Below are 25027 nucleotides of genomic sequence, written 5' to 3' on the forward strand. Positions count from 1 at the left end.
GAATCCTCTTTTGTGGTGGCCTGGTGACTGGTAGAAAGCTGGTCTGCCTCTGATGCCCCAGGCCGGAAGGAGGCCGGGAAGGTGGAAGGTGGCCATCTTGTCCAAGCCGGGCTCCCCAGGCTCCTGTTCAGGCAGAACTGTAGAAAAGTCCTGTGGACTGAAATCCTGGATCTGTGTTCGTGCGGAGGAAAGTCAGGTTGCAAGCATTCCATTAGTTTTGGTTGTTGGACTTGAGATCTGGGGGAGAAACTAGGGGCAGGGGAGATTCAGGTTAGTAGGAAAGAGCAATGAAGCAGAGAGGTGATGTAGGTGATGGTAGAGTGCTGTCCACGTCAGTCATAGCCACCCTTCCCAACTCACAGCCATTGCTCACCATAAACCAGGGTCCTCTCTTCCCTCCACACACATGCACAGAACAGGTGACTTTTATGCCTTCTAATGGAATTGGGGTGCATGCCATGGGACAGGTTTAGCCAGAAGAAAACAGAGGCATCAAATTTTACTGTAGCTCATGGCCTCTCTCTCTGAGAAGGTCCCCAAGACACATAGGGAATAGTGGAGAAGGAAAGCCGAACAGTGTTGTTATGACTTGTGCTGAAGCTCAAAACCTAAATTCAGGAAACTCTGTTTAAAAGATTGGTCACGTGGGCTTGATACTTAAGTGACTTTGTCCATCCACATCAGCCACAGGGTAAACCGCCACAGTGGAAGCCGAGTGCAGAACTTCTTAAGGATTTTCCTGTTCATTTCCACTTTTTCTATATAATATACCTTGCTCAGAGACTGCATTTTAGAAGGGTTCCTCCTACCTTCTTCCATTTCACAAATATTTACAATTTTTAGGATCAGCTAGACAGTACTTAAATGCTAGGCTTATTTCTATTCTCATTTAATTCCCCTTAAGGGAATTCTGTCCTTGTTTAAATACTGTAGTCTTTCTAAATATAGGATTATTAATGTAGGTGATTCCAAATATAAGTTCCTCACCTGTTACTGGACAGGATGCCCACTTTAAGTTCTCTTAACATCTGTAATAACACCTCTGAAAAAGTGGGTTTCCTCAATATTTCCAAAACATTGATGCTGTCTGAGTGACAGGATAAGTTTGCCTGACATGTCTTCGAAGGAATGTTTGCATGGGGTTTCCTTGCTAATTGGTACACAGAAGTCACAGATTGACTTATTAGTTTTGCCAGTATCAGCTTGGTATATGCTTTAGTGAGTTTGTGCACAGATTGTTCGAAGTACAGTTGTTGTATACTGAAAGGTTATTATTCTTGTTTGCTCACGTGCTTTTTTTGTAAGTCATTTCAGAATGTCCTGGACTCTTGAGACTCACTTGAGAGTTACTGAGCTTTAATTGGGTCTGAATATCGTGAGAAAAGGCAGAGACTATATTTAGAGCCTGTACAAGCTGCCTCTCCTGGGAATCTTGCCATGTTTTCTCCACTTCTTGATCATCTTTGAGTAAGCAGCAGTTAGTGACTGACACTAACACAGGTTGTTATTACAAATTTGTGTATTACAAGGGAATGCTTTTGTATTGTTTTTTCACAGTAAGCCACCAGAGTAAACCCACTACTTACAAATTTGGATGTTTTGTTTTGCTTTGGTTTTGTTTCCTTAGAAAATGGGTTTTAACTGATTACAGTTTGTTTTTAATGATAATGATAATGAATAAACAATTGAAGCCATTTGTATAAACATGAGTTGCCCTTGAATACTTATTAGTGTACTCTATTTTAAGGTAATAATAATAATGCATGTAAAATTCACCTCTGTTATGGAAAATCTTAAAATAGTGTGTTTTATGTGAGCAAAACATTTTCATCAACTCTTCCAAGCTTTTCCTACTTACAGTGACTGTGTTTTAGCAAAACCATTACTTAGTTATTTCTGGCATGGTTTTGCAGTCTGTAACATTCAAAAAGGGCTGTGGGTGTTACTGACCGATTGTCATTGGAGCATGATGGTTCCACCGCGGTTTCGTGGTCCATAGCCCAGGTGAAGGAATGAGGAGCCAGACCTGCAGGATTCCTCCAGGAACAGCAGAGCTGCTCACTAAGGTCACCTCTAACTAACCTTGACCTCAAGTTGGCAAAATTAATTGAATCACAAAGTTTTTGTAGATAAGTAGAAAATATTTGCCCCAGCCCCCTTGGCTGTTTGGACAGGGGAGGAAGTGGCCTGAGCACGTTGCAGTCTCCTCAGGCTGGCGCTTCTGGCACCAGGGGATGGCACGGGGCCTGTCTGCCCCCTTCTCTTGGAAATGTTAGTATGGTGGAGTAGCAGAGTGAAGCTTCCTCCCATTTGTAGTTTATCTTACAGTTCAGACTGCTCTGTACCCTCCCAGGAATGAGGAGATTTGTATTTAAAAAGGTTGCTAACAACAGCAAACTTATTAATAAATAAAGATATTGTTATGAATGAATCGTTCAACTCCCAGCCCTAGTCTGAGTTTCAAAGGCAAATGAGAAGCCTTCTCAGAGCAGAAGGGGAGAGTTAAGATGCCAAGTCCTGGCCAGAAGCTGAGAACTACTGCACAGGCAAGGGCGGAGCCACTCGGGACACCCTGCTGCACAAAGTGACATAGGAGCAGTAATCACTGTGGAATCACCTGGATTCCCTGTGACGGCATTCTGTGGCAAAAGGAACAGGTCTCTTTCTCCACACTCCTTAGATGCTTATTGTGCCTTCAGGGGACTATCCTTTGATGTTCAGGGCAGGCAGACTTCTCCTTAGTAAGTGAGCTGAGAAGAGTGGGCAGGGGCCACGGGAAAGACCTGGTGACCTGCTGGATCTGCCTGCACCTGCTGTTTTCAGGTTCACCTGTGAGTTTCACAAAAAAGAACAGCTTTCTTCCTGATGGCCTTTGACATCAAGTTCATTAAGCCCCTGAGAAATCAGCAAATACCTAGAGCCCAAAGAGGAAGTTTTTTTGTTTTGTTTTGTGTTGGGGGGAGGGATGTTTGTTTTGTCTTACTAGGGATTGAACCCAGGGCTCTGTGCACACTAGGCAAGGTTGTGAAGGAAGAATTTTGATCAAGGCTTGTGTGCAAGACCACCAGGTTCATGAATATGTTTGTGCAACAGGACATCAGGCAAGGGGCCCAGGGCCAGTGAGGAAACCTGGTTTGGTTCTGCCCGATGGTGCCCACCTATGGAACGGTCTCTTCATGTGGCAAAGTGCTCTTCATCAGTAAAACAGAGAGGGGTGGAAAGTTTAAAGTCACTTCCAATTGGAAGACTTTGTGTCAATGAGGATGATCAAAATAACTACTATAAAATCCTCTTGAAATATAAGTTTTTACTGGTGTTTTGCTACTTTAGGTTTAGTTTTTTGAAAAGAAAGGTCTGGTTTTCTAAGTCTCGATATTCCTGTTGTCTGGTAGCTCAGCCCTGGCCCTCAACAGCAGAGGGCCTTAGCCACACGGTGGGCCCTGAAGAGGAAGAGAAGACGCCCGAGCAGTTGGGTGTGCCTTCTGCACACGGGGCACCAGCTACTCGCTCACGCTCATTCTTTTTTAGACAGTTGGATGTTTCGTTTGTGCCGTGGATTTTCTTAAGAGGGACCCTATCAAAAGTTATTTCTGTGTCACCTTCTCTGATATACAAATTAAGCCTTCATTTGAGAAATAAATACTTTTAGTTTACATACTCAGACCCAGTGTTTGAGTTTGTCTTCGGATTCTTCCATTTACTCACGTGTCATGCTTTTTTTCTTCAGGTCATCAGATTGTTTCATAAAGATGCTACTGTTACCAGTTTGGTCTAATCCATTTAAAGGGTCTGCAGAGGTTAAACTTCAGATTTCGATTCTGCTTTACTTTTCTAGCATATGTTCCAGTATAGAGCAATGTATTAGACCAAACTAATACCGTATGTGTTGTGTTTTTTTTCCTTACAGAGTGTTCGCCCTACACCACAAAATGATGCCGTAACAGTACATTTTAAACCAATTACATTAAAAGCTTCAGAAAGTAAATACACCAAGGTTGCGAGCATTAGTTTTGATGGTAAGCATTCACTTTTTTCTCTTTAATAATGGTGGTACTTTGATAAACTAGAAAGCACATGTGTTGACCTGTTAATATAGAAATCCAAGCTGTTTTAATATACGGATTTTAAATGATTGCTTAGGTTGTTTTTTCTTAAATCGTTATGAACTCTCATCTCATTAATTCACAAAAGAAAATGCCATAACTCCATAAAGCTAAGTCAGTATTAGCAATAGAAAACCATTAGCAAATACATTAGGATTGGCATATTTCATAACAGGCTAATCAGGTATATCTGTTATAATGTGGCTTAATTATGATGCCATTTGTTTTTGTCATTAAGGGATAAGTATTTAAGTTTCTGAAACATGTTTAAATTTGAGAGCAAAATGTTCTTTGTAACATTTTTATATGTTAGCTTTTATAAACAAATTTCCTGCTGAAGCTAGGATAAAAGTCTCTATGGTAGAATCATCAAATTAGCTATTATTTCAAACATGGAATATGTTTTGTCATTTGAAATATTAACTCAACCTAGACTTTCACATTTTACAGCATTTTTAAATTCAGTCTTGCCTACTCTACTAGCCATATATTGAGTTTGCTATCACAGAATATTTTAAATAGTGATTTCATGCTGCTGAACTATATTTGTAGTGTTTAAGAATTAAAACTCTGGACATAGCTCAGTTGGTAGAGTGCTTGCCTAGCATGCACAAGGCCCTGGGTTCAATCCTAGTCACTCAAACACACACACACACAAAAAAAAAACTGTGGAAAGGGTTTTCTCCCAGGGACTCATGTGAGTGAGAGCCATCAGCTTCAGCTTTGGCCTTGGGATGAAGCCATGTCTGCTCAGGTCCTGTTGGATGAGAGTAGTTGGTCAGCGGGGTCTCAGGGCCTGGCATGTTCTGCGCAGTGTCTGTGAGAGCACCAGGGCTGTTCCTCACCCGCTGAAGATTCCAGGGAGGACCTGGAGCAAGGACATAGGCTGCACACTCCCGCAGAACTTATCCCTCAGCTCAGTGAAAACCCCAGGGATCCAGATTAAATAGGATCCTAACGTCCATAGCACACGTCAGGAGGCAGCGCCTCACTGGCAAGTCTGTGGTAAGTGGTCTTCTGTCTGCAGAGAGAGCCCATCCCTCACCACTGGTGTCTTCATCTGCAGGGACATAGGCTCTGCAGAGAAAAGAGTGGCATGTAGTAATTCTGGAGCCCTGAGAACACAGAGGATCTGCTCTGTCATAAGCCCAAGGAACAGGGGAGTGCATGCTGGCCACAGTCCTGCCACGTGGTTCCCCTCAGTTTGGCTGGCAAGGGCGAAGAGTTCCCTCTCCAGTGCCTTCTTGACCCCCCAGCAGATGTCTGCATTAAATGCAGTGTCCTTTGTTGGGTCTTCGGACATCACACACTTAAAGTGTTTCTTCTCTGTTTGGATTTTGCTGGGTTGTTTTTTTGTAGTCCTGGGAATGGAGCTTGGGGTTCCCGCGAGCTAGGCACATGCTGCACCAAGCATCATCCCAGCCCTAAAGTTTCTTGAAGAAATCATGTAAAATCATATACAAAGGAAAAGGATCTTTAAAAACAAATGCCTTTCTTAAAAGTGGTTTTCAATATGATGGGAAAAGACCAGGTCCCAACCCAAAATACTTCTGTGAGACTGCTGTGGAAGTCTGTCAGGGAATGTGTTTTATTTAATGTTTAACATTTTCAAAATGAGCATTATATGTGTGACCTCTACAGTGTTCACTTATCAAGCATCTTGCTCATCAAAAGTCACTTTTAGGGCCAGGCATTGTGGTGTACGCCTGTAATACCAGTGGCACAGGAGGCAGAGGCAGGAGGATCCTGAGTTCAGAACCAGCCTTAGCAACTTAGTGAGGCGCTAAGCAACTCAGTGAGACCCTACCTCTAATAAAATACAAAGTAGGGCTGGGGATGGGGCTCAGTGGTCAAGTGCTTCTGAGTTCCATCCTGAGTACCCCCAAAAAAGTCACTCATAGGATTTTTTAACTGAATTTTCTTGAGATTTTTGACCACTTATGACATGACACTCTGAAATGCCTAATGGTCCTTGTAATCAGCCTTATATCTGAACAAATAGTGAAAAATTTAAAACATCCCGAAATGCCCACCTAGCAAACAGAAAGCAGTAAGAGGCTTAATGGAAATTTAAAAAATCTAGAGTCACCATCCATCAAATATTCCTTCTTTGTTCTTTATTTTGTCTGAAGTTGATGACATATTGCCACACTCATAGACAGACACATTCTTCTCATGGTGGGAGTGTGCCTGGAGGACTTTAAAGGGCAGAAGGTTAAACATCAGATGCTTTGTATGCTTTGAAAGGAACATCTTCGGGTACCCACGTTGGGTCCACTGTCTGATTCCAGGTCAAACTATTCAAAACTGCCACAGAACCTACAGGTATCACTTCATCAGTGAGGAAAGTATGAGAATGTGACCCATGGGAGAGGGTTTGTCTCCATTTCTGCTCCTCGGGGGCTGGCTGATGCAGGGAGTCAGAGCTCTCCTCTTGACCTTGCTTGCACCCCACTGCTTAGTTGGTTTTTATAGCAGGACTCTGGCTGCACGGGTCCTGCCCATTCTCTCTTAGAATAGCTGTAAACTAGCAGTTCTTAGTAGGTGACTCTTGGCGACACCTAGAGACATTTTGGGTTATCTCAGCTGAAGGGGTGACAACTGACATCCAGCAGGTAGAGGCCCTGCATGCCGATGGACATCCTTCAGAGCACCAGGCAGCACCACAGCAAAGAGTGAGAATGATCCTAGTGCGGCACCTGAGAGGCACTGCCCTGGGAGGAGGGCCAGGCCTGTGGCTGCAGAGAAGTGGCACAGACCGCACTTTTCCACGGTAGCATGTTCACTTGTTAATTCCTGATCTCCTTAGCTCATTACCAGAAAAAAGAGAACAAGAACATTTTCCCTGTTTTATTTGAAAAAAAAAAAAAATGTGATTGTTTAAACAGATTCTGTTTGGCAATTTGAAAACTCACTTTTTTCCTCCCCAGTTTGTCAGTCTACATAAAATCGCTCATACTCTGATAGTTAAGAGGTGACAGATTATTTCTTATGCTTCCTTTTAGCTTCAAGGGCAAAAAAACCATCTCAATTTTCTGGGAAAATAACTGTTAAAGCAAAGGAAAAGAGTTATTCTAAACTTGAAATACCATATCAAGCAGAAGTTTTAGATGGGTGAGTATCTAGAGTCTCTCTAAACTTGAAATACTGTATCAAACAGAAGTTCTAGATGGTTGGGTTTCTTTTAAAAATAAGCTTTATAACTTGTTGCTAATCAGCATATTCTGTTTTCCTACTAAGTAACCTTAGCAAAAATCATACCCAGATTCTTTGTTGAAAAGAACAACTTCAGCTGTAAAGGAGAACCTTCTATATTTTATTTATTACTTTCTTAGGAGAAAAAGATAAGTGGGATAATGTGGTTTTGTTCAGAGGAAGGTTCAGTGATGCAAACATGAATCTGTGGGGTTTTTTCAATATTTAAATTATTTGAACCATATTCTTCTGTCATTCCTTTTGTAACATATTACAGAAGTATTACAGTACTTGAAACAATCATTTATGTTTCTTTATAAACTCATAAGTATTTCTAGAACTGTAACCTTTTATAAATGGACAGTAACATGTAATTCATTTTCTTACTAACTGCAACCAAGTTCAATATACAACTTATAGTTGTTCGTTTTAACAAAGCCGATTGCAGTTTCAGTGATAAACATGATTTTTTTCAAAGTAGATTAAAGCCTTTTGGTACATTTTTGATTCTTACTGTTTGATTGACATGATTCATTAAAGAATAGTTCTTTTTATTACATTTCAATATTTTGCAAGCCAATTTGTTTTAAATCATGTGGTGAGTCATTAAATAACATGTAGTCCTTAATACTAAATGTAAATTACTACTCACAACAAACTAACTTAGATTTTAAATTAACACATGGAAATGAAAATGATTTATTTTGTTTCTGTTTTCTTCACATAGCTATTTGGGATTTGATCATGCTGCAACGTTATTTCACATCCGTGACAGTCCTGCTGACCCTGTGGAGAGGCCAGTCTACCTTACTAACACTTTCAGTTTTGCGATCCTCATACATGATGTGCTGCTGCCAGAAGAAGCCAAAACAATGTTTAAAGTACGTCCAGGACGCTTCAGGCTTTTATCTTGCTGCTCTGCCAATTAGATGATTCTAACACTTCTGTTTTTTTCCTCTTCCCTCATTTCCTAGGTTCACAACTTCAGCAAACCAGTCTTAATTCTTCCTAATGAATCAGGATACATTTTTACCCTGGTTTTTATGCCATCCACATCATCCATGCACATAGATAACAACATTTTACTTATTACCAATGCTTCTAAATTTCATTTACCTGTGCGGGTTTACACAGGCTTTTTAGATGTAAGTATGTTATTTACCTTTAAAATATAAACTTCCCAGCTGTCTTTTGTGTTTTCAGATCTCATTAGGCATTTGTGTTGCATTCTCTTAGGTTTTGCTATTATCTGTGCTCTATAATTCCTTCCTAGTCAGTATAGAACAGTACAGTATGAGGAGCCTCCTCTGCCTTTATCCACAGAGGATGTGTTCCAAGACCCTCGAGGAATGCATGAAGCCAAGGATGGCATTGAATCCCATATTGTCATCCTTCAGTATCTGATGGGGGAGTGGTCCCAGAATCCCTTGAAGATAATAAAATTCACAGATGCTAAAGTCCCTTATGTAAACTGGCATAGTACTTGTGCAAAACTTGTGAAGTCCCTGGATGTGAAACCCATAAACTGGAAGAGCCAGTTGTATACGCTGTGTTTTCTTACATATATACACACACACAAACACACAAGCATGTGGTTACATTTAATTTATGGATTAGGTACAGTTAAGAGAGAGTGACAAGAATAACAAATAGTAAAATAGAATTTTTAAAACAATATGCTGTGATTAAAAGCATTATTTTGACCTTTTCACTTGAGAGAAGCACCCTACAGCTTCTCTTGGTATATCTGAAATGCTGCCATCACTGTTGTTGTCACCACCCTTGCACTTTGGGTCTCTAAGTACAGTAAGGTCCTTGAAAACAGTCAGTGTAACACCAAAACAGTTGATTTGATAACCAGGACAGCGAAGTGACTAATAGACAGATCACATATACAGCATGGATACGCTGGACAGAGGGATCGCTCATACCCAGATAAGCCAGCACAGGATTTCATCGCACTACTTAGAATGGTACATAGTTGAAAACTTAGAAATGGTTTCTTTCTGGAATTTTTAAAAAATATTTTTGGATTACAGTTGACTACTCTCTCCCCATAATATAGTTGATTCCTCTAGTCATGATGTCCACTTAGATCTTTTTCACATGCTGCTTTCTCTCAATTTTGCTTTTAAATCATTGTAATGGTAGGGATTCTAAAAAGGAACTAAATGGAAGAAAAATACTAGGTAGGAAACAATAGTACAAGAAGGGCCAAGACGTACGTTTGTAGGGAAAAGATGACTAAAGTCAGGAAATACCAGGACAAAGGAAAGAACAAGAGAGTAAAGAAGCTAAGATGGTGAAGGCATAGCATCAAGAGAGCAGTGGAATAAAACAGAAGGACAGAACAGAGCTCTTCCAACACAGGAAACAGAACAAAAAAATCAAAGCTGTCTGAGCAGGAGCAAGGAAAGAAAGAAGTCTAGATAAGAGGTGACACTGTTAGGAAGGATACAGACAAAGGGGATCGTCCAGCCGCCTGTCCTCCCAGAAGTCAGTAGCCTCTGGGAGGACAGGCTGCTGGACGTCCCCCCTTTGTTTGTATGTGATTCCTTCAGTGACTGTTGGAATGATTACCTACTTGTAGTCACAGTGCCTACTGAGACCACAGACTTTTTGCCTAGTCCCCAGGGGCTGCACTTGACCTCTCCTGGCCCTTGAGCTTCTGAACGTATATGTAGACACTGTAGTATGTCTTATACAGTCACTTCCTGTTGGTAACATTCTGTCGCATAAGCGTGGTTTTGTGTTTAATCCAGTTTTTTTAATTACTTTCCAGTACTTTGTATTGCCCCCCAAAATAGAAGAACGCTTCATAGATTTTGGAGTTCTGAGTGCTACAGAAGCAAGTAATATTTTATTTGCAATTATAAACAGCAATCCAATTGAGGTAAAAAAAAAAATTGTCTTTATTCTAAATCAGATTTAAGGATTTTATGCTTATGTTGAAATAATCACTTTCATATTTTCTTTTTTAAGCTGGCTATAAAAAGTTGGCATATCATAGGAGATGGTTTGTCCATAGAACTTGTAGCTACAGAAAGAGGCAATAGAACTACAATAATTTCAAACCTTCCAGAGTTGGAAAAATCCTCTTTATCAGACCAGTCATCAGTAAGTAAGCCTTCTTCTTATTTCCTTAAACTAAAGTGGATGTCTAAACCACGGATAAAGACCATTGCTATGTCACATACCTCAACTAATAATTTTACAGCATTGGTTATTTGACATTGAAAGGCCCTGGTAGGTAATCTGCTTCAGCCCTTCCCTGTTCTGATGAGGGCACTGAATCCCAAAGGGGTTGATCTCTACCTTGTCATACAAACTTGTAGAGCAAGCAAAATTTATCTTTCTATAACACAGGTGTCATTACAGGAGACATCCTCATGGGTTCTACACTAACCCTTTGTCAAATTTACCGGGGGAGAGCCCTGAATGTTGAAAGAGGTATCTTCAGTTAGCAGTGTTTCTGCCCAGACTAGAAGGGAGTAGCTGTGAGGCAGACATTGTTTGGTCCCTCTGAGAATCTTCCCTTGACTTTTTTTCTGCATCGTAAGCATGTGCAGCTCTAAACAAGAAAACCAGTCTCACCCTCACCACTGCTGAAAAGGGGACCTGGAGTTTGTGCCTATTGATAAAAGAATCAGTAGAATCACCTTCTGTGAGAAGGAGCCTCAGGTACTTTATGTGCAGGCTGGAATAGAAATTCTTGGGGCACTTTTACAAAAGGAAAGTTTAATGTCCTTATGCACAGAGTTGTTGACGCACTTCCCTGGGATGCCTTGGGTTTGGTGTTGATATGACCCAGTCTCAGCAGCTGTGAAGACATTGCAGAGCTGCATTCAGAACCTGAACCTGAATCCACCTCTGCCCTTCACTAATGTGATGGAAGGGCTCGTGGAAGGCTGGGTCCTTCTGCTCCAGCCCTCACCCCCTCTGGCCATACAGGAACAGAGGTGCTGAAGGAGGAACTCTGAGCAAAAGGACCACACCCGCCCTGGGTGGCAGCCGTGTCCTCAGTGGCCCATGCAATAAGTGTGGTAGATGGACGTTAAAGGATGGGTGTTATTGTGGGGTGTTGTACAGGGAGGTGTGGGCATCCAGTGTGACTGGTGTGTGTGAGGACTAGAGGTCAGCTGATTCCCCACAGCTTCCTGTCCACTTCCATAGAAACTTGAATTTGTAGGGCTAATGAGTGATGTCATTTTTACTACATGCAGGTAATATTAGCCTCAGGCTATTTTGCAGTCTTCAGAGTCAAACTTACTGCAAAAAAACTGGAAGGGATTCACGATGGAGCCATACAGATCACAACGGACTATGAGGTAAGGGTTTTGTGGGGGGTCACGGCAGTGGGGGTTTTCTGAATAATCCAGTCCCTTTTTATTTTCTATGTTTATTTTTAACTCATGTAAAAAATATGTTTATGAGACTTTTTATTTTTATAGAAACAGAGAACTAAATTTTACTCAGAGTTTTATCAGTTTTGTGTCTATAAAACTGAGCTTTTATAGACACGGCTGCCACCCAGGGCGGGTGTGGTCCTCTTGCTCAGAGCTCTTCCTTTCAGCACCTCTGTTCCTATATGGCCAGAGCTGGTGACAGCTGGAGCAGAGGGACCCAGGCTTTCAGCAACCTTCTCAAAAACGGAGCTTTTCAGAATTATCTATTTGCTCCTACTTTTCTAATGAAACCCGAAGCTCATAACCAAAAAAGAAACTTTAGAAAAGTGTCCTTGACACCTGCAGAGTCGCTGATAGAGCCCAGCTTATGGTGGCACAGGCACTGCCCCCAAGCCCACCAGACCCCTGAGCTGGAGAGTACCATTTCCTGCTACAGGCATAAATGTCCTCCTGAGTGACCTTCCCAAAACGGAGGGTAAAGTCAGGAAATATGTCTTCATTTGATTCCTCACATTAATATGTATAGGAGTCCTTCTCAGGCAAGAGACAAAAAGATGACTGGATTTTTAAATAAGATTCTTTGTGGGATTTATGTTGCATTCAATGAAGGCTGGAGTGAATGTATTCCTGCTACACTTAGTTTTAATGTAACACTTAGAAGCTCTTTAGTACGACACTGTTAAATCCAACCAGTTGCTACCCTGGTCCTTCTATGTGTTTTGTTTGTTTTTGTTTTTTGTGATGCTGGGGACTGAACCCAGGGCCTTGTGCATGCAAGGCAAGCACTCTACCACTGAGCTATATTCCCAGCCCCTTCTATGTGTTTTTAACACACACAACCCCTGCCTGAGAGAAATCTCATTGCAAAATAAACAGAATCGGCTATTTAATAAGTGATTTGCTGGGAATATTTCAAATTAATTACCTCTGAAAGTGAGAAATACATACTTGCCATTCATGGTAGAAATAAGTACATTTCAGAATTAAGAAAAATTTTTGTTATACGGATGAAAATAAGAATTAACAGTGAATATCCTTGCCCAGCACTGTGGGGAACACATTCCAGCCACATGGGTAGCTGAGGCAGGAGGATTCAAGCTGGAGACCAGCCTAGGGAATACACAATGAATAGCCTCCTATGTCACTCCCCTAGTAACTCACTTGTGATCTGAATGGAGCATGAATTGGGGTTCTAACCCTAGAATGTTCAACTCTTTTTTTTTTTTGTACTGAGGATTGAACCCTGGGTGCCCTACCACTGAGCTGCCTTTTAATTTTTATTTTGAGGCAGGGCCTCACTAAGTTGCCCAGGCTGGCATCTAACTTGCCACCACCCTCCTGAGTAGCTAGGATTTCAGGCACACACCACTGCATTCAGTTGATATCTGTTTGTATATACAAAAAGTAGAGAGCCACATAACTCAAACATGCTGGATTTTTATACGTGTTACTTTAGGGGTATAATTAGACCTTCCTTTTTACAACTAATAATCTTCAAAATACTTGTGTTTTGAAAAATATGACTTTTATTCCTTCCCCATTGTGTAGTCTTGCAAATTATGTTTTCATTGAATTACTGGGTAGTACATGGACATTTATTATATTTTATGGAGAACATTTGGATAGAGTCAACATTATCCGGGGTTTTAATATTGGTTTTGAACAGATCATTGCCAGTATAAGTTCCCAGAAGTTTTTTTTTTGTTGTTGCCCCCAAAGCAGTGCCATCCTTGTCCACCTCGCCTTGACTTGCATGTGCTCACTGTGCTCTGCCTTTTCACTCCACAGATCCTCACAATTCCTGTAAAGGCCGTGATTGCCGTGGGCTCCCTGACCTGCTTCCCGAAGCAGATGGTTCTTCCTCCATCCTTCCCAGTAAGACACTTAATTTACATATTTGTTCTGGCTAATGTTTTTTCCTTAGCCTTTACCTCTGTGTTTCTAGGACTCAATAGTTGTTATAAGGTAAGAATGAACCAGATTCTTTAGAAAAGGAATAAGAAATGGTCCCTTCCTTCAAGAAATGTTCAATCTATGAAGGGAAGTGGGCTCTCTTCAGGGATGCACGGCAGCGTTCCCAGGTTGCCCTGAGAAAGATGGTAAGGAGAGGCTGGGAGAGAAGTGCACATCTGATCCCCAAGTGCTGTGGGACTGGCGTGGAGCGTCCGGCTGGAGTGGACGGGGTGGGAAGATCTTGCGCAGGCCAGGCCAGCCTTGCAGAGATGCAGAGGCAGTGCACTCTGTGGTGGGTTCAGGCAGTGGTGGGTTGTCCAGCCTAGTGAGGATGGACAGAGAGGATAGAATGACATGTCAGAGCCACAGCATGAGAAGTAGGTGCACTTATGTGCAGGGTAATCCAGAGTTTTGAGTAGAGGCTTAACATGGTCAAAGCTGAACTCTAAAGATTGTCTCTGAGGCAGAAGGAAACGCAGGATGCATGTGGAAGTTACTGTGGAGTGCCTCGGGCCGACCCAGAGCCTGGTTGGGTCCACAGGAAACGGGGTGCAGTGAATGAGGGCTAGGCAGAGGAGGGACGCCCTTTCCTGCCTCTGCCTGGACTGCTCCCGCTCCTCTCCCTTCAAACAACTGCATATCTTCATGAATTGGTTCCATTGTCGTCTCCATCTCCTTTCTAGAGGCTTTCTCCTTTTTAAGCCATGACCTTTCAACTTTAATTTGTGCACTTTTTTTAAAAAAAATTTATTCTTTTTGGTTATACATGACAGTAGAGTATATTTCGATGTATCATACGTACATGGAGTGTAACTTCCCATTCCTGTGGCTGTATGTGATGTGCGGTTACACCGGTCATGCATTCATATAAGAACATAGGACAGTGTTCTGCTTTTAAAGGTACACTCTTGTTTCAGGAAGGCAGTTACAGATCAGTGCTGAAAAAATGAGGTCAGAATGTCACTAGGCGCCATCCAAATAATTGCCAGACTTAATCAATTTAGCTTAATAAGAAATTGGGGGGCTGAGGCTGGCTCAGTGGTAGAGCACTTGCCTAGCACATGTGAGGCTCTGGGTTTGATCCTTAGCAGCACATAAAAATAAATAAACAAAATAAAGGTATTGTGTCCAACTACAACTAAAAAAATATTTTAAAAAAGAAAGAAATTGGCCACACGTGTAATCAATTTAAAAAATCATTTCTAACAACGTTTTTGGTTTTCTTAATGCTAAAACAAAGGTATGGCCCACCTAGTTTTTATTCACCAGGAAGAATTTCTTCTGATTGCAAAGCCCAACAGAGTTGAAAGTTTCATCGCAAATGAGTACAAATGCATAACTGTATATCCACATAAGCTGGCCTGTATGAATATGTGTGTGATTGTACACATGAAGTTGGATATTGGAGACCTACACGCTAAAACCTCTATTTCTAAACTGAATCAGTATTATGTTTAGTTACTTTGTTAATTGTGATCATAATGTTTTATGTTTATTTACAGGTTTATAGGTTCAGGATTCCAAAGACTCTTGAAGATTTGTTTGACCCCTCTAGATAACGTTAGTTGTTCTACATGTGATCCTAGAATATTTTGGAATTCTCTCTCGTAGGAGTCCTCATATTGTGCAGTAAATATTTCATTACCAGTTGGTCCTTCAAAGTGAGACTGACACCTCTAGGAAAGGAATGGGGGTCTGTGTTCCCCAAGACAGGCGCTAGTTAAGGTAGATACTGCATGGATGAAGGAACAGAGTGGTGGAGAGGGAACAGGGGCCAGAGGAGCGAGAGGCGCTTCAGGCCAGCTGGCCAAGCTGTGCCTGCTGTCCTGGTGCAGTCACACAGACAGGGCCGGGCGGGGCGGGGCGGGGCCACTGGAGGAGTCAGAGCTCTTGACTTAAAGTGAACCTGGAGAACAGGGAGAAGAGAAAAGGAAATACAGAAGATGGCACAGTCAATTCAGGACATCAGGGCAAGTGTAGAAGTGGCTCTTTCCTATGATAGGAGACGCAGAAGATATCGCAGAATCTCAGCACTATATACAATGAAACCTAAATTCAAAATTTAGCTCCTTAAAAATATAAATGTTGAATTAACACATTTCAGTTTGGGTCTTAATTAAACCTTCACCTTCCTGTGATCCCACTTTGTACTGACTATATGTTGAATTCTTGACTTAATTATTATTTATCCAAAAGTACCTTGTTCTCTCCTTCAGTTACCTTCTCAGTCAGTCATCTCCTTAATCTTTGTGTAAATCCGAGGAGACTAAGGTGGTTCAGTGGCAGAGTACTTTGCCTGGCATACATGAGACCCTAGCACCACAAAAAAGTAAAAAAAAAAATTAAAATCCCAGAAGAGGATAATTAGTTTAAGGGAGATCATGAAAAGGCCCGCAGGGGAGTAAAGAGGAAGTGTCTGTATAAAATAAGGCATCAGTTTAGGGCTGTTCAGCTCAAGCTCTCAAAAGTCTTTAGATGGTCTCAGGACCAAATATTTGCTTGCAATTACAAATTAACATATCACCAGATTCTTTCAATCTCTTTGTCAGAGGAAGGATGGAAACAATACCTGAGTAAAAAAACGTTTCAGAAAATTAGTGCTTAATACTTTATGTTTGGGTAGAATTACCAAGGGAAATTTTTGTCTGTTACCTGTTTGGATGCCCACTGCACCCCTGAGAGATGAGGAGGGCAATTATCACCAGGGACTAAGGTTCTTCCCACCTCAGCCCACAGACCCTGCCCTCTGGGGTCCTTCTGGTGTTTTCTCACTAGCCTGGAAATGAGGAGTATTGATCCCAGCGTCACCTTCACCCAACTCTTCACCGGCACATTCTTAACTTCTGTAGCCTTTTAATACTAAATGTTTAAAAAGTGCATTTGTCATTTTAGAGACTTCCTTAAATGGATAGGAATCACATGCACCAAAAGATAAAATTCTGTGTTCACCAAAAGAAAGTGTAAGATTGTAATATTCTTATTGAGGATTATTTAAATCATTTTTCATTTAAAATTTGGCACAAAATCATAACAAGAAACTTGCAGCTAGTAAGCATAGTCATTGATTTTTTTTAGTAATTTAATCTGTGTGCTGCTTTGATAAGATACATCATAACCTATTTTATAAGATAACCTGATTTATCTTATAGTTCAAGTAATGCTTTTATTTTTTTTTTAAGACAGTCTTTTAAGAAAAAACTGTGTTTTTGTCTTGTTTGATTTTATGTTTTAGAATTCAATTATTTTGGGGCAGCCCTGCCTTGATAGAAACAAACCTTGCTTAACAAACTGAGAGTGCCTGTCCCTTAAAGCTACCTCGTTTGTACCTGGTTGGCTGTCTCAGTATGTCAGCTGCGTCTTGAATGTTTTCATGTTAATTCCTTCTACAGACTCCTCGTCTGAAGTGTGTTGGTAAAATGCTGTAAAAACAGCAACAAAGGTTTGGGGGGTTTTGGTGGGGCGTTTGTTTTTGTTTTCCTCTCAATTACAAATTTAGAAATTATCAACTGATGAATGTCTTTTGGGCTATGATTTCCTGGGAATATGCTTGTCAGCTCTAAAGTGTGTGATCTTGGAAAAGCACACCACACACAACTGAGTTTGGGTTTTCTTTTTTTTCTTCCTGCAGGGGAAAATAGTACATCAAAGTTTAAATATTATGAATTCCTTCTCACAGAAGGTAAAGATACAACAAATACGATCTTTGTCAGAAGATGTGCGATTTTACTACAAACGATTACGGGGTAACAGAGAAGACTTGGAGCCAGGGAAAAAGTCAAAGGTTTGGAAACATTACATTTGAGAATTACCCCCGTGACTGTTTTGATATTGTGCCTCTCCATGGGTTGGGGACTCATGGTTCTCATATGCCTCTTTGTAGATTGCAAACATTTATTTTGATCCTGGACTGCAGTGTGGGGACCATTGCTACGTTGGCTTGCCTTTTCTATCCAAATGTAAGTTCCTTGCTCTTCCTCTGCTACCTTCATCCCCCAAACAGACTCTTTTAATCAAAGCCTCCCTCTTTCAAAGTCCACCCCTGTGTTTGGCACATGGAAGCCTTTCCAGGGAAGTGGACAGGCCATGCAGTGTGGAGCAAGTCCTCATCACCTGTTTCCCTTGTAGCTGAACCCAAGGTGCAGCCCGGGGTGGCCATGCAGGAGGATGCGTGGGAGGCCGACTGGGATTCCCACCAGATTCTATTCAAAGCCTGGATGGGAATAAAGGAAAGTTCAGGCCACAGGTGAGTGGGGTTGCCACAGGTATACAGCATCTCAGCTGTAAATGCCACTGCATTTTTCTATGAGGTTACTATACTTTATAGCTAAGAAAATATGCCTGATCTTCATAAGGTTGTTAGTGAGACATCTTAAATTACCATTGCTCAGAAATGTACACACTACCTTATTTCTCCTTTCTCCTCTGCTTACTGAGTTCCTTGCTGTTCCTCTGCTGCCTTTATCCCCCAAACAGACTCTTTTTAATCAAAGCCTCCCTCTTTCAAAGTCCATCCTTGTGTTTGGCACATGGAAGCCTTTCCAGGGAAGTAGACAGGCAGTACAGTGTGGAGCTTTCTTAAAATTAAAAAAAAAAAAAAAAAAAATCTGAAATTGTCATTATGAGGCAGACTACCTTGTTCTCCTTAGACACAGTCATTTGCATAAGAAGAAAAAGTTTTTACCTGCCACTGGCCTGTGAAAGACAAAGAAAAACCCCTACCTTTATTCCCAGGGCAGGAGACCCAGTATGGATTTTATTCCTTGAGATCCAGTGTGTATTTTATTCCTTTCAAAGTGCTGGGCTGTTGGGGAGGGCCCAAGTCAGATGGCTCCCCATTGTGTCTTTGGCAGGTAGAAAATATGCACATGACAGCCAGGCAAGGTGGCACACATCTATAATCCCAGAGACTTGGGAGGCTGAGGTGAGAGGATGAAAAGTTACAGACCAGCCTTGGCAACAGATCTTGTCTCAAAATTTAAAAAAATAAATAAATAGAACTGGGGATATAGCTCAATAGTAGAGCACCACTGAATTCAATCCCCAGTTCTACAAAAAAGAAAAAAAAATTTTTAAATATGCTAATGGCAAATTAGTACAGCATCTGAATTCAAAAGCAAAGATATAATTATTTGGTACTATAGAAATCAGAACTTTTCATATACTTGAGAAAAGCATTTGTCTATAATAATAAAATAATGAAAAGTGCTCTTCTTAATTGGCTAATTTGAAATATATTTGTCAGAACATAGATATTTCAACTTAAGAGTAATATAAAGTTCTCAAACCATTACCAGTTGAATCTGAGGGTTTGTTTTTCTAAACTATCTGCTGCAAAAAGCTTTTTTAAGTCAAAAGAAAGCTAGGGCTGGGGTTGTGGCTCAGCAGTAGGGGCTCACCTAGCATGTGCAAGGCCTGGGTTCGATCCTCAGCACCACATAAAAATAAATAAAATAAAGGTAATGTGTCCAACTACAACTAAAAAATAAATATATAAAAAAAAAGAAAGCTAAATTTTTTACTTGAAAATAGTTAAAATGAGTAAAGGAGACTTCTGATAGATTGGCGAGGAGCTCACCAAAGCTGTCCTTTGTAGCCTGTTTCTCCACAGGCTTGTGAAGTGCCCAGGGCTTCAGATCTCAACACCAGTTATGAATGAATGACTCACAGTGCTGGCCTGGGCTCAGCAGCCCCAGGGACCTCTCCACGTCACCAGCAAATGCTGGCCTTGCCTGCCATGTGCTCCCTGCTCCTGCCTTTGTGTTACCTCATCACTGTGTGTGTTAAGAGAATGTCTTCTAGTGTTCTCATGAAGCCTATACTCTTAGCAGTGTCCAACGATACCAGTTTGATAGCGTTGGATTTAAATGAGCTCCAGTATTTGGTCCCAGGGTTGTAACCCCAGTTATAATTAGTTCTAAGTTCTGGACAGCTGGCTTATAAACACTCATAAGTAGGGAATTATTCAAATGAGGGTCTGAACGTTACTCAGAACCCTCACATTTTTCCTTGACTAACATCTTCATTACACGTGAGGATTTTGTTTGGGTTTATCTCAAGGGCCAAAAGAATCCCATGCCAAGCAATGCACTGCTGTCTCGTTAGTTCTGCTGAAGATATTCCTAGCACCCGGCTATGGTGTCCAGATCTTTCCCCCAGGCATAGATCCTTTAGGGTCCCATCACGTCATATACTACCTTTATGTGCTTGTCTTCTCTATATGTTGTCTAATGCTGTCCAGCTTTTTACTGAATTTATAAGTAAAAAAGATTTTTCAAGCTTTACACAGATTGCACTAACACTATTAGAACTGTTCCTAAGATTTGTCAACCTTTACACACTCAGTGTAAAGTACAGATGATCGTTGTATGTCAAAACAGACATCATTCTGTGGCATTAAAAACTTGGTAAGCCAGCGTGGTAGCGCATGCCTTTAATCCCAGCAGCTCAGGAGGCTGAGGCAGGAGGATCATGAGTTCAAAGCCAGCCTCAGCAAAAGTAAGGTTCTAAGCAACTCGGTGAGACCCTGTCTCTAAGTAAAATACAGAATAGGGCTGAAGATGTGGCTCAGTAGTTGACTGTCCCTGCCTGAGTTCAATCCCCAGTATCCCACCCCTCCAAAAACAAACAAACAAAAAACTTGCTAAAATATAAGAGCAGATAAACCTGTATATTTTGGGGTCATCCAGAACAAATTTTCTCAAGTACACAAGTCTTGTAGAGTTTCTTATGTTCAGAAAACTCACATATTTCATTGTGATACAGTGATTATGAATTGTTTTTCTAGATTGAGTGCTATATTTGAAGTAAATACAGACCTTCAAAAAAATATAATATCAAAAATCACTGCCGAGCTCTCCTGGCCTTCCATACTTAGCTCCCCCCGGCACTTGAAGTTCCCGCTCACCAATACAAACTGCTCTTCAGTAAGTATTCCAGATGACTTTGAGTTTTATAAATGTGCACTAGCATTGTAAAGTAGTCACTCTTAACCTGAAAACCCAGTTGTGTATTTCTGGAATGGATATTGCAAAGTTTAGCAGTTCAGAGGAGTGTGTGGTGAGAAGATTGTGGATGCAGGGTAGAGGGTGCCAGGCCCTGGGCTCTGCCACCAATAGTGACCTACTCACCACGAGAAGGCAGTAAGCTCATCACTGCTATAAGAACTAATAATATAATTTTATTCTTGATGTAGAAACCTTTCATCTAATGTTTCATTGCTTTGTTTAAGGAAGAAGAGATTACTTTGGAAAATCCTGCAGATGTTCCTGTCTATGTTCAGGTTATTCCTCTGGCTTTATATTCCAACCCTTCAGTCTTTGTAGATAAATTAGTCTCAAGGTAAGCATTGCTTTAAATATCAAATATTTCTACATGGTATTATATAGAAATTAACTAAAACTTTATTGCGTCTTTATTCAAATTAATTAAAACTGTATTGTAGCTCATACTGCTAGTAATAGATTTAACTTAGATTCTGGATCTGTAAAGTTGAGAGAGGGTTCTGGGGAGAGGAGTTGATATTGCATTAAGCATCTAGAAAAGCTTTCAGTCTCAGGCAGTGTGAATCTTCCCTCCTGACAAATTTGTGAAGAGAAAGCAGCTAGAACCTTTGAAACATTTTTATTGTAAAAAGTGAACAAGATATTAATTACAAGATGCGGCCTTTAACATTTTGGGCTCAAGTGTAAACTTTATCCCCAAACCTACTGAAAGATAATTAGCAAATAAAACACAGACTTGATCAGTATTCCACAATCCCCCTTAATGAAGCTGTTTATGAAGATGTCTTTATACATTTTTTTATTTCAGGTTTAACTTGAGTAAGACAGCAAAGATAGATTTGAGAACACTAGAATTTCAAGTCTACAGAAACACTGTAAGTATCCAGAGGCCTGCTATGGCGTAGTGTCAACAGTGCAAATGTGAAAGAAACCTGTGGCCACCTTCCAGTGTAGCTGAAGGGGAGTTACTGAAGAGGTCAGAACAGCCCGATGATTATGTTAAAGGCAGAGAAACTGGGAAGAGTGGGTGGGATTTAGATGAAGGTAAGGCCTACACTGAGCAGAAGGTTCCTTTTCGTGAGCATTAAACAACAAACCCCTGAGGTTTGTCATAGTAGCTACCAGAAGTTCTAAGACTACATATACAGATGAAGCATAATTTATTTTGATTAAGCATCAGACTATTGAGCTTGGTCATTTATATTTTCTTCTGGCTGCTTTCTAATAAGATTGCAAGCTCCCTGAATTCACAACCTGTGGCTGGCTGTATCTGTGCTTGGCACAGGTATCCACGGCTTTTGCTCAGTAGGTCGTCTTGAATAAATAAGCCCACACATAAACCGGCTTGTTCTAGGAACCAGGCTGTTTTTTCTCATCCAGATTGTATGCCCACGAACCATCCTTTGGAAGGCCTTGCTGTGGAGGAAGGCAGCACTGGGGGCCACAGCTCCTGCAGAGTGGCGGCCACCTCTTGGCCTCCAGAACCTTTGTCCTTACCATCATCATTCCTGACAACTGCGGATTAGGAATTGCTCATTAGCTTTGTCAAATCAGATATCTTGTAGTTCTTGAAATATTGTGGTCTTTCCCATAGCTTCACCTTTTAATGGCTGAACCCCTATACTGATGTTCAGACAGTCATGTATTCTAGTTTTGAACCTTTGTCTTGGAATCTTTTTGTACTTTGCTTTTCTCACCCGTAAAATGTCAATGTGACCAACTATTATTGGAGGTTATCAAGAAGAATAACCAGAACTTTGTTTCCTCCGCTTTTAAAAGGAGAAAATACACAATAAGAAATAAATGAGCTAATATTCATCTTTTTTTAAAAAAAATGCATACAAGTAGTATTTGGAAAAACAAATGAATATTCTATAGACCTCAAAAATTTGTTCTAAGGAAATTCTAGGGGAGATCCTGAGAAGAGCTTAGGATAAATTCTATCCCAGTTTTTTACACTGCTGTGGAATTGTGTTCTCAAAATATTTGGTCTTGCAACTCCCTTATAGTCCTAAAATTATTAAAGAGCCTAGAGAGGTTTCTTTTTTATGAATTACATATTTTAATATTTTACCATATTAGAAATTAAAACTGGGAAATCTTTGGAAGATTGATTTCATTCATTTAAAATAACAAACCTATTCCATTTAACATAGATAACATGAAAATGTTGTCAATGTTAACATTATTTTTAAAAATTTAGTTTGCAAGAAGGGGTTGTTTAACATTTTGCAAATCTCAGTAATGGCTCTCTGATTTAACAAACAAGTAGATTCTCATATTTGCTTCATTCAGTGTCATGATGCATGGTTTTGTTGAAGGGTATGATAAAAATATACCTGATCCTGGCGCAGTGGCGCATGCCTGTAATCCCAGCAGTTTGTGAGGCTGAGGCAGGCGCCTCACAAGTTCGAGGCCAGCCTCAGCAACCTAGCAAGGCCCTACACAACTTGATGAGACCCAGTCAAAATTTTTTAAAAAGGGCTGGGGATATGACTCAGCTATAGCCAAGTGTTGCCAGCCCTTCTCTTAGAAGTTGTAAACTTGATCTTAAAAATCAGAAATGTATCTTTATGTGTGAAGTATGGGTTCTTTAATTTTTTTAAAAAATGGTTTTTAACTATTTATTACTGGCCATCAAAGCGTAATATTTTAGATACTAAATTAAGCTACACTTTTAAAAAGCTTCAAATCAAGTGTTTATAAAGTAGCAACTATGTGCCTAGTTTTCAAAATAAAATTCAAGGAAAGATTGATACGAATTGGAAATATGGTTGCAAATAAAACATTTGCTGCAACCTGAAGCCTCTGCAGTTGGTTCCCATCAAAGGAAGGAGTGACGGCAGTGACCGGGGCAGCACTGCGAGGGCCTGGGGTACCAATCGTCATTGTGCTTGTTTGCTTTGTGCTGACGCATCCAGCTATTCATCTTAGTTCTGTGTCCTTTCCTGCGATGTGTTGTATTTAAGATTAAAAATATCTATATGCGAGAATAAATGCCTCACACAAACATGAGGACTCAGGTGGCCTGGGAGCAAAGCCCATTTTGGGGTTTACACAGAATATGAAGGCCGTCACTGGCTCCTCATCCCCTGAGTGCAGCTGACCAGTGCCTAAATCGTGAAGGGCACAACCATTTGCATGTTTAATCAGTTTGAAGAACTACTGGGCTCTAGATGGGGTAAGGGAAAACATTTTCCAGAAAATATCTTAATGACTCCTATTTGTTTACCCACTGATTCAAGGCTCATCCACTGCAGAGTTCAACGGGATTTACCGAGGGCCTCTCTCGACATTTAATTTTAAACCTAATTTTAAAACCTGGAGAAAAGAAATCTGTCAAAGTAAAATTTACTCCAATTCACAACAGAACTGTTTCTTCACTAATCATAGTGAGGTAGGTTCTGTGGTCTGGGTATGGATTGATTTTTAGTATTTACATCAAAGTCCTTATGTTTATCCTTCAAAAATGTGAGTAGTATGTTACTGAAGTATCATGTGTGACTCTTAAGAATAACAAACTTTTGCTTTTCTCTATGTATTTAAAATTTTACACCCTTAGGCTGGGGATGTGGCTCAAGCGGTAGCGCACTCGCCTGGTGTGCGTGCGGCCCGGGTTCCATCCTCAGCACCACATACAAACAAAGATGTTGTGTCCACCAAGAACTGAAAAATAAATATTAAAAAAAAAAAATTCTCTCTCTCTCTCTCTTTCTCTCTCTTTAAAAAAAAAATAAAATTTTACACCCTTAAAATTCAGTGTATAAATTTGTATGTCATGGGTTACAACATAACTATAGAAATTATTGATCAAAAGATTGTGCAGATTTAGTGGGAGAAAAAAATCTGTGATTTTTGTTCTCTTCTAGAAATAACCTGACTGTGATGGATGCTGTGATGGTCCAGGGACAAGGAACAACTGAGAACTTGAGGGTGGCAGGCAAGCTTCCAGGCCCAGGAAGCTCCTTACGCTTCAAAATCACAGAAGCATTGTTAAAAGATTGTACAGACAGTGAGTATTCCTGACAGTGCCGAGGGCACAGATTGCAGCACACACTTTGAACAGCAAATAATTCCAGGAGTAAGGACAGACCCTCCAGTGCACACCTGTGTATAGTGAAAGGTGCTCAAGCCATTGAGGAAGGCCTGCGTCTTACATTCAGTCTTGTTGATTTGGATCTTAAAATACTTAAAGTATCAATACTCATTACATACCTTAGATCATTCACTCTTAAGGGTAAAAAGTAAAGTATAATAAAACTTTTGCCATCTAAAATAACTATAAAAGTGGAGTGCTTCCCGACGAGATCTGGGCACTGGCTGGTCTCCTTGGCATGTGGGATACAGTTGTAGTTCATGAAGAATATGC

General features: G+C 40.7%; 1 protein-coding gene across 4 annotated transcripts in view; it reads left to right on the top strand.

Moving 5' to 3' along the window:
- Tmem131 (transmembrane protein 131) overlaps window positions 1-25027 on the top strand; it is a 160424-nt gene that overhangs the window by 109432 nt on the left and 25965 nt on the right. For all 4 annotated transcript variants that reach the window (XM_071601865.1, XM_027950670.2, XM_071601866.1 and 1 more), the window contains 16 exons: window positions 3908-4016; window positions 7109-7217; window positions 8026-8179; window positions 8273-8443; window positions 10081-10191; window positions 10281-10415; window positions 11522-11626; window positions 13493-13579; window positions 17286-17438; window positions 17538-17613; window positions 17783-17900; window positions 20442-20580; window positions 20886-20995; window positions 21467-21533; window positions 23904-24055; window positions 24528-24670. In XM_071601865.1, the coding sequence (XP_071457966.1) occupies window positions 3908-4016; window positions 7109-7217; window positions 8026-8179; window positions 8273-8443; window positions 10081-10191; window positions 10281-10415; window positions 11522-11626; window positions 13493-13579; window positions 17286-17438; window positions 17538-17613; window positions 17783-17900; window positions 20442-20580; window positions 20886-20995; window positions 21467-21533; window positions 23904-24055; window positions 24528-24670 (1939 nt within the window). The remainder of the gene's footprint in view (window positions 1-3907; window positions 4017-7108; window positions 7218-8025; window positions 8180-8272; window positions 8444-10080; window positions 10192-10280; window positions 10416-11521; window positions 11627-13492; window positions 13580-17285; window positions 17439-17537; window positions 17614-17782; window positions 17901-20441; window positions 20581-20885; window positions 20996-21466; window positions 21534-23903; window positions 24056-24527; window positions 24671-25027) is intronic.

Source organism: Marmota flaviventris, chromosome 14 (assembly GCF_047511675.1).
Source record: "Marmota flaviventris isolate mMarFla1 chromosome 14, mMarFla1.hap1, whole genome shotgun sequence".
NCBI classification, from domain to species: domain Eukaryota; kingdom Metazoa; phylum Chordata; class Mammalia; order Rodentia; family Sciuridae; genus Marmota; species Marmota flaviventris.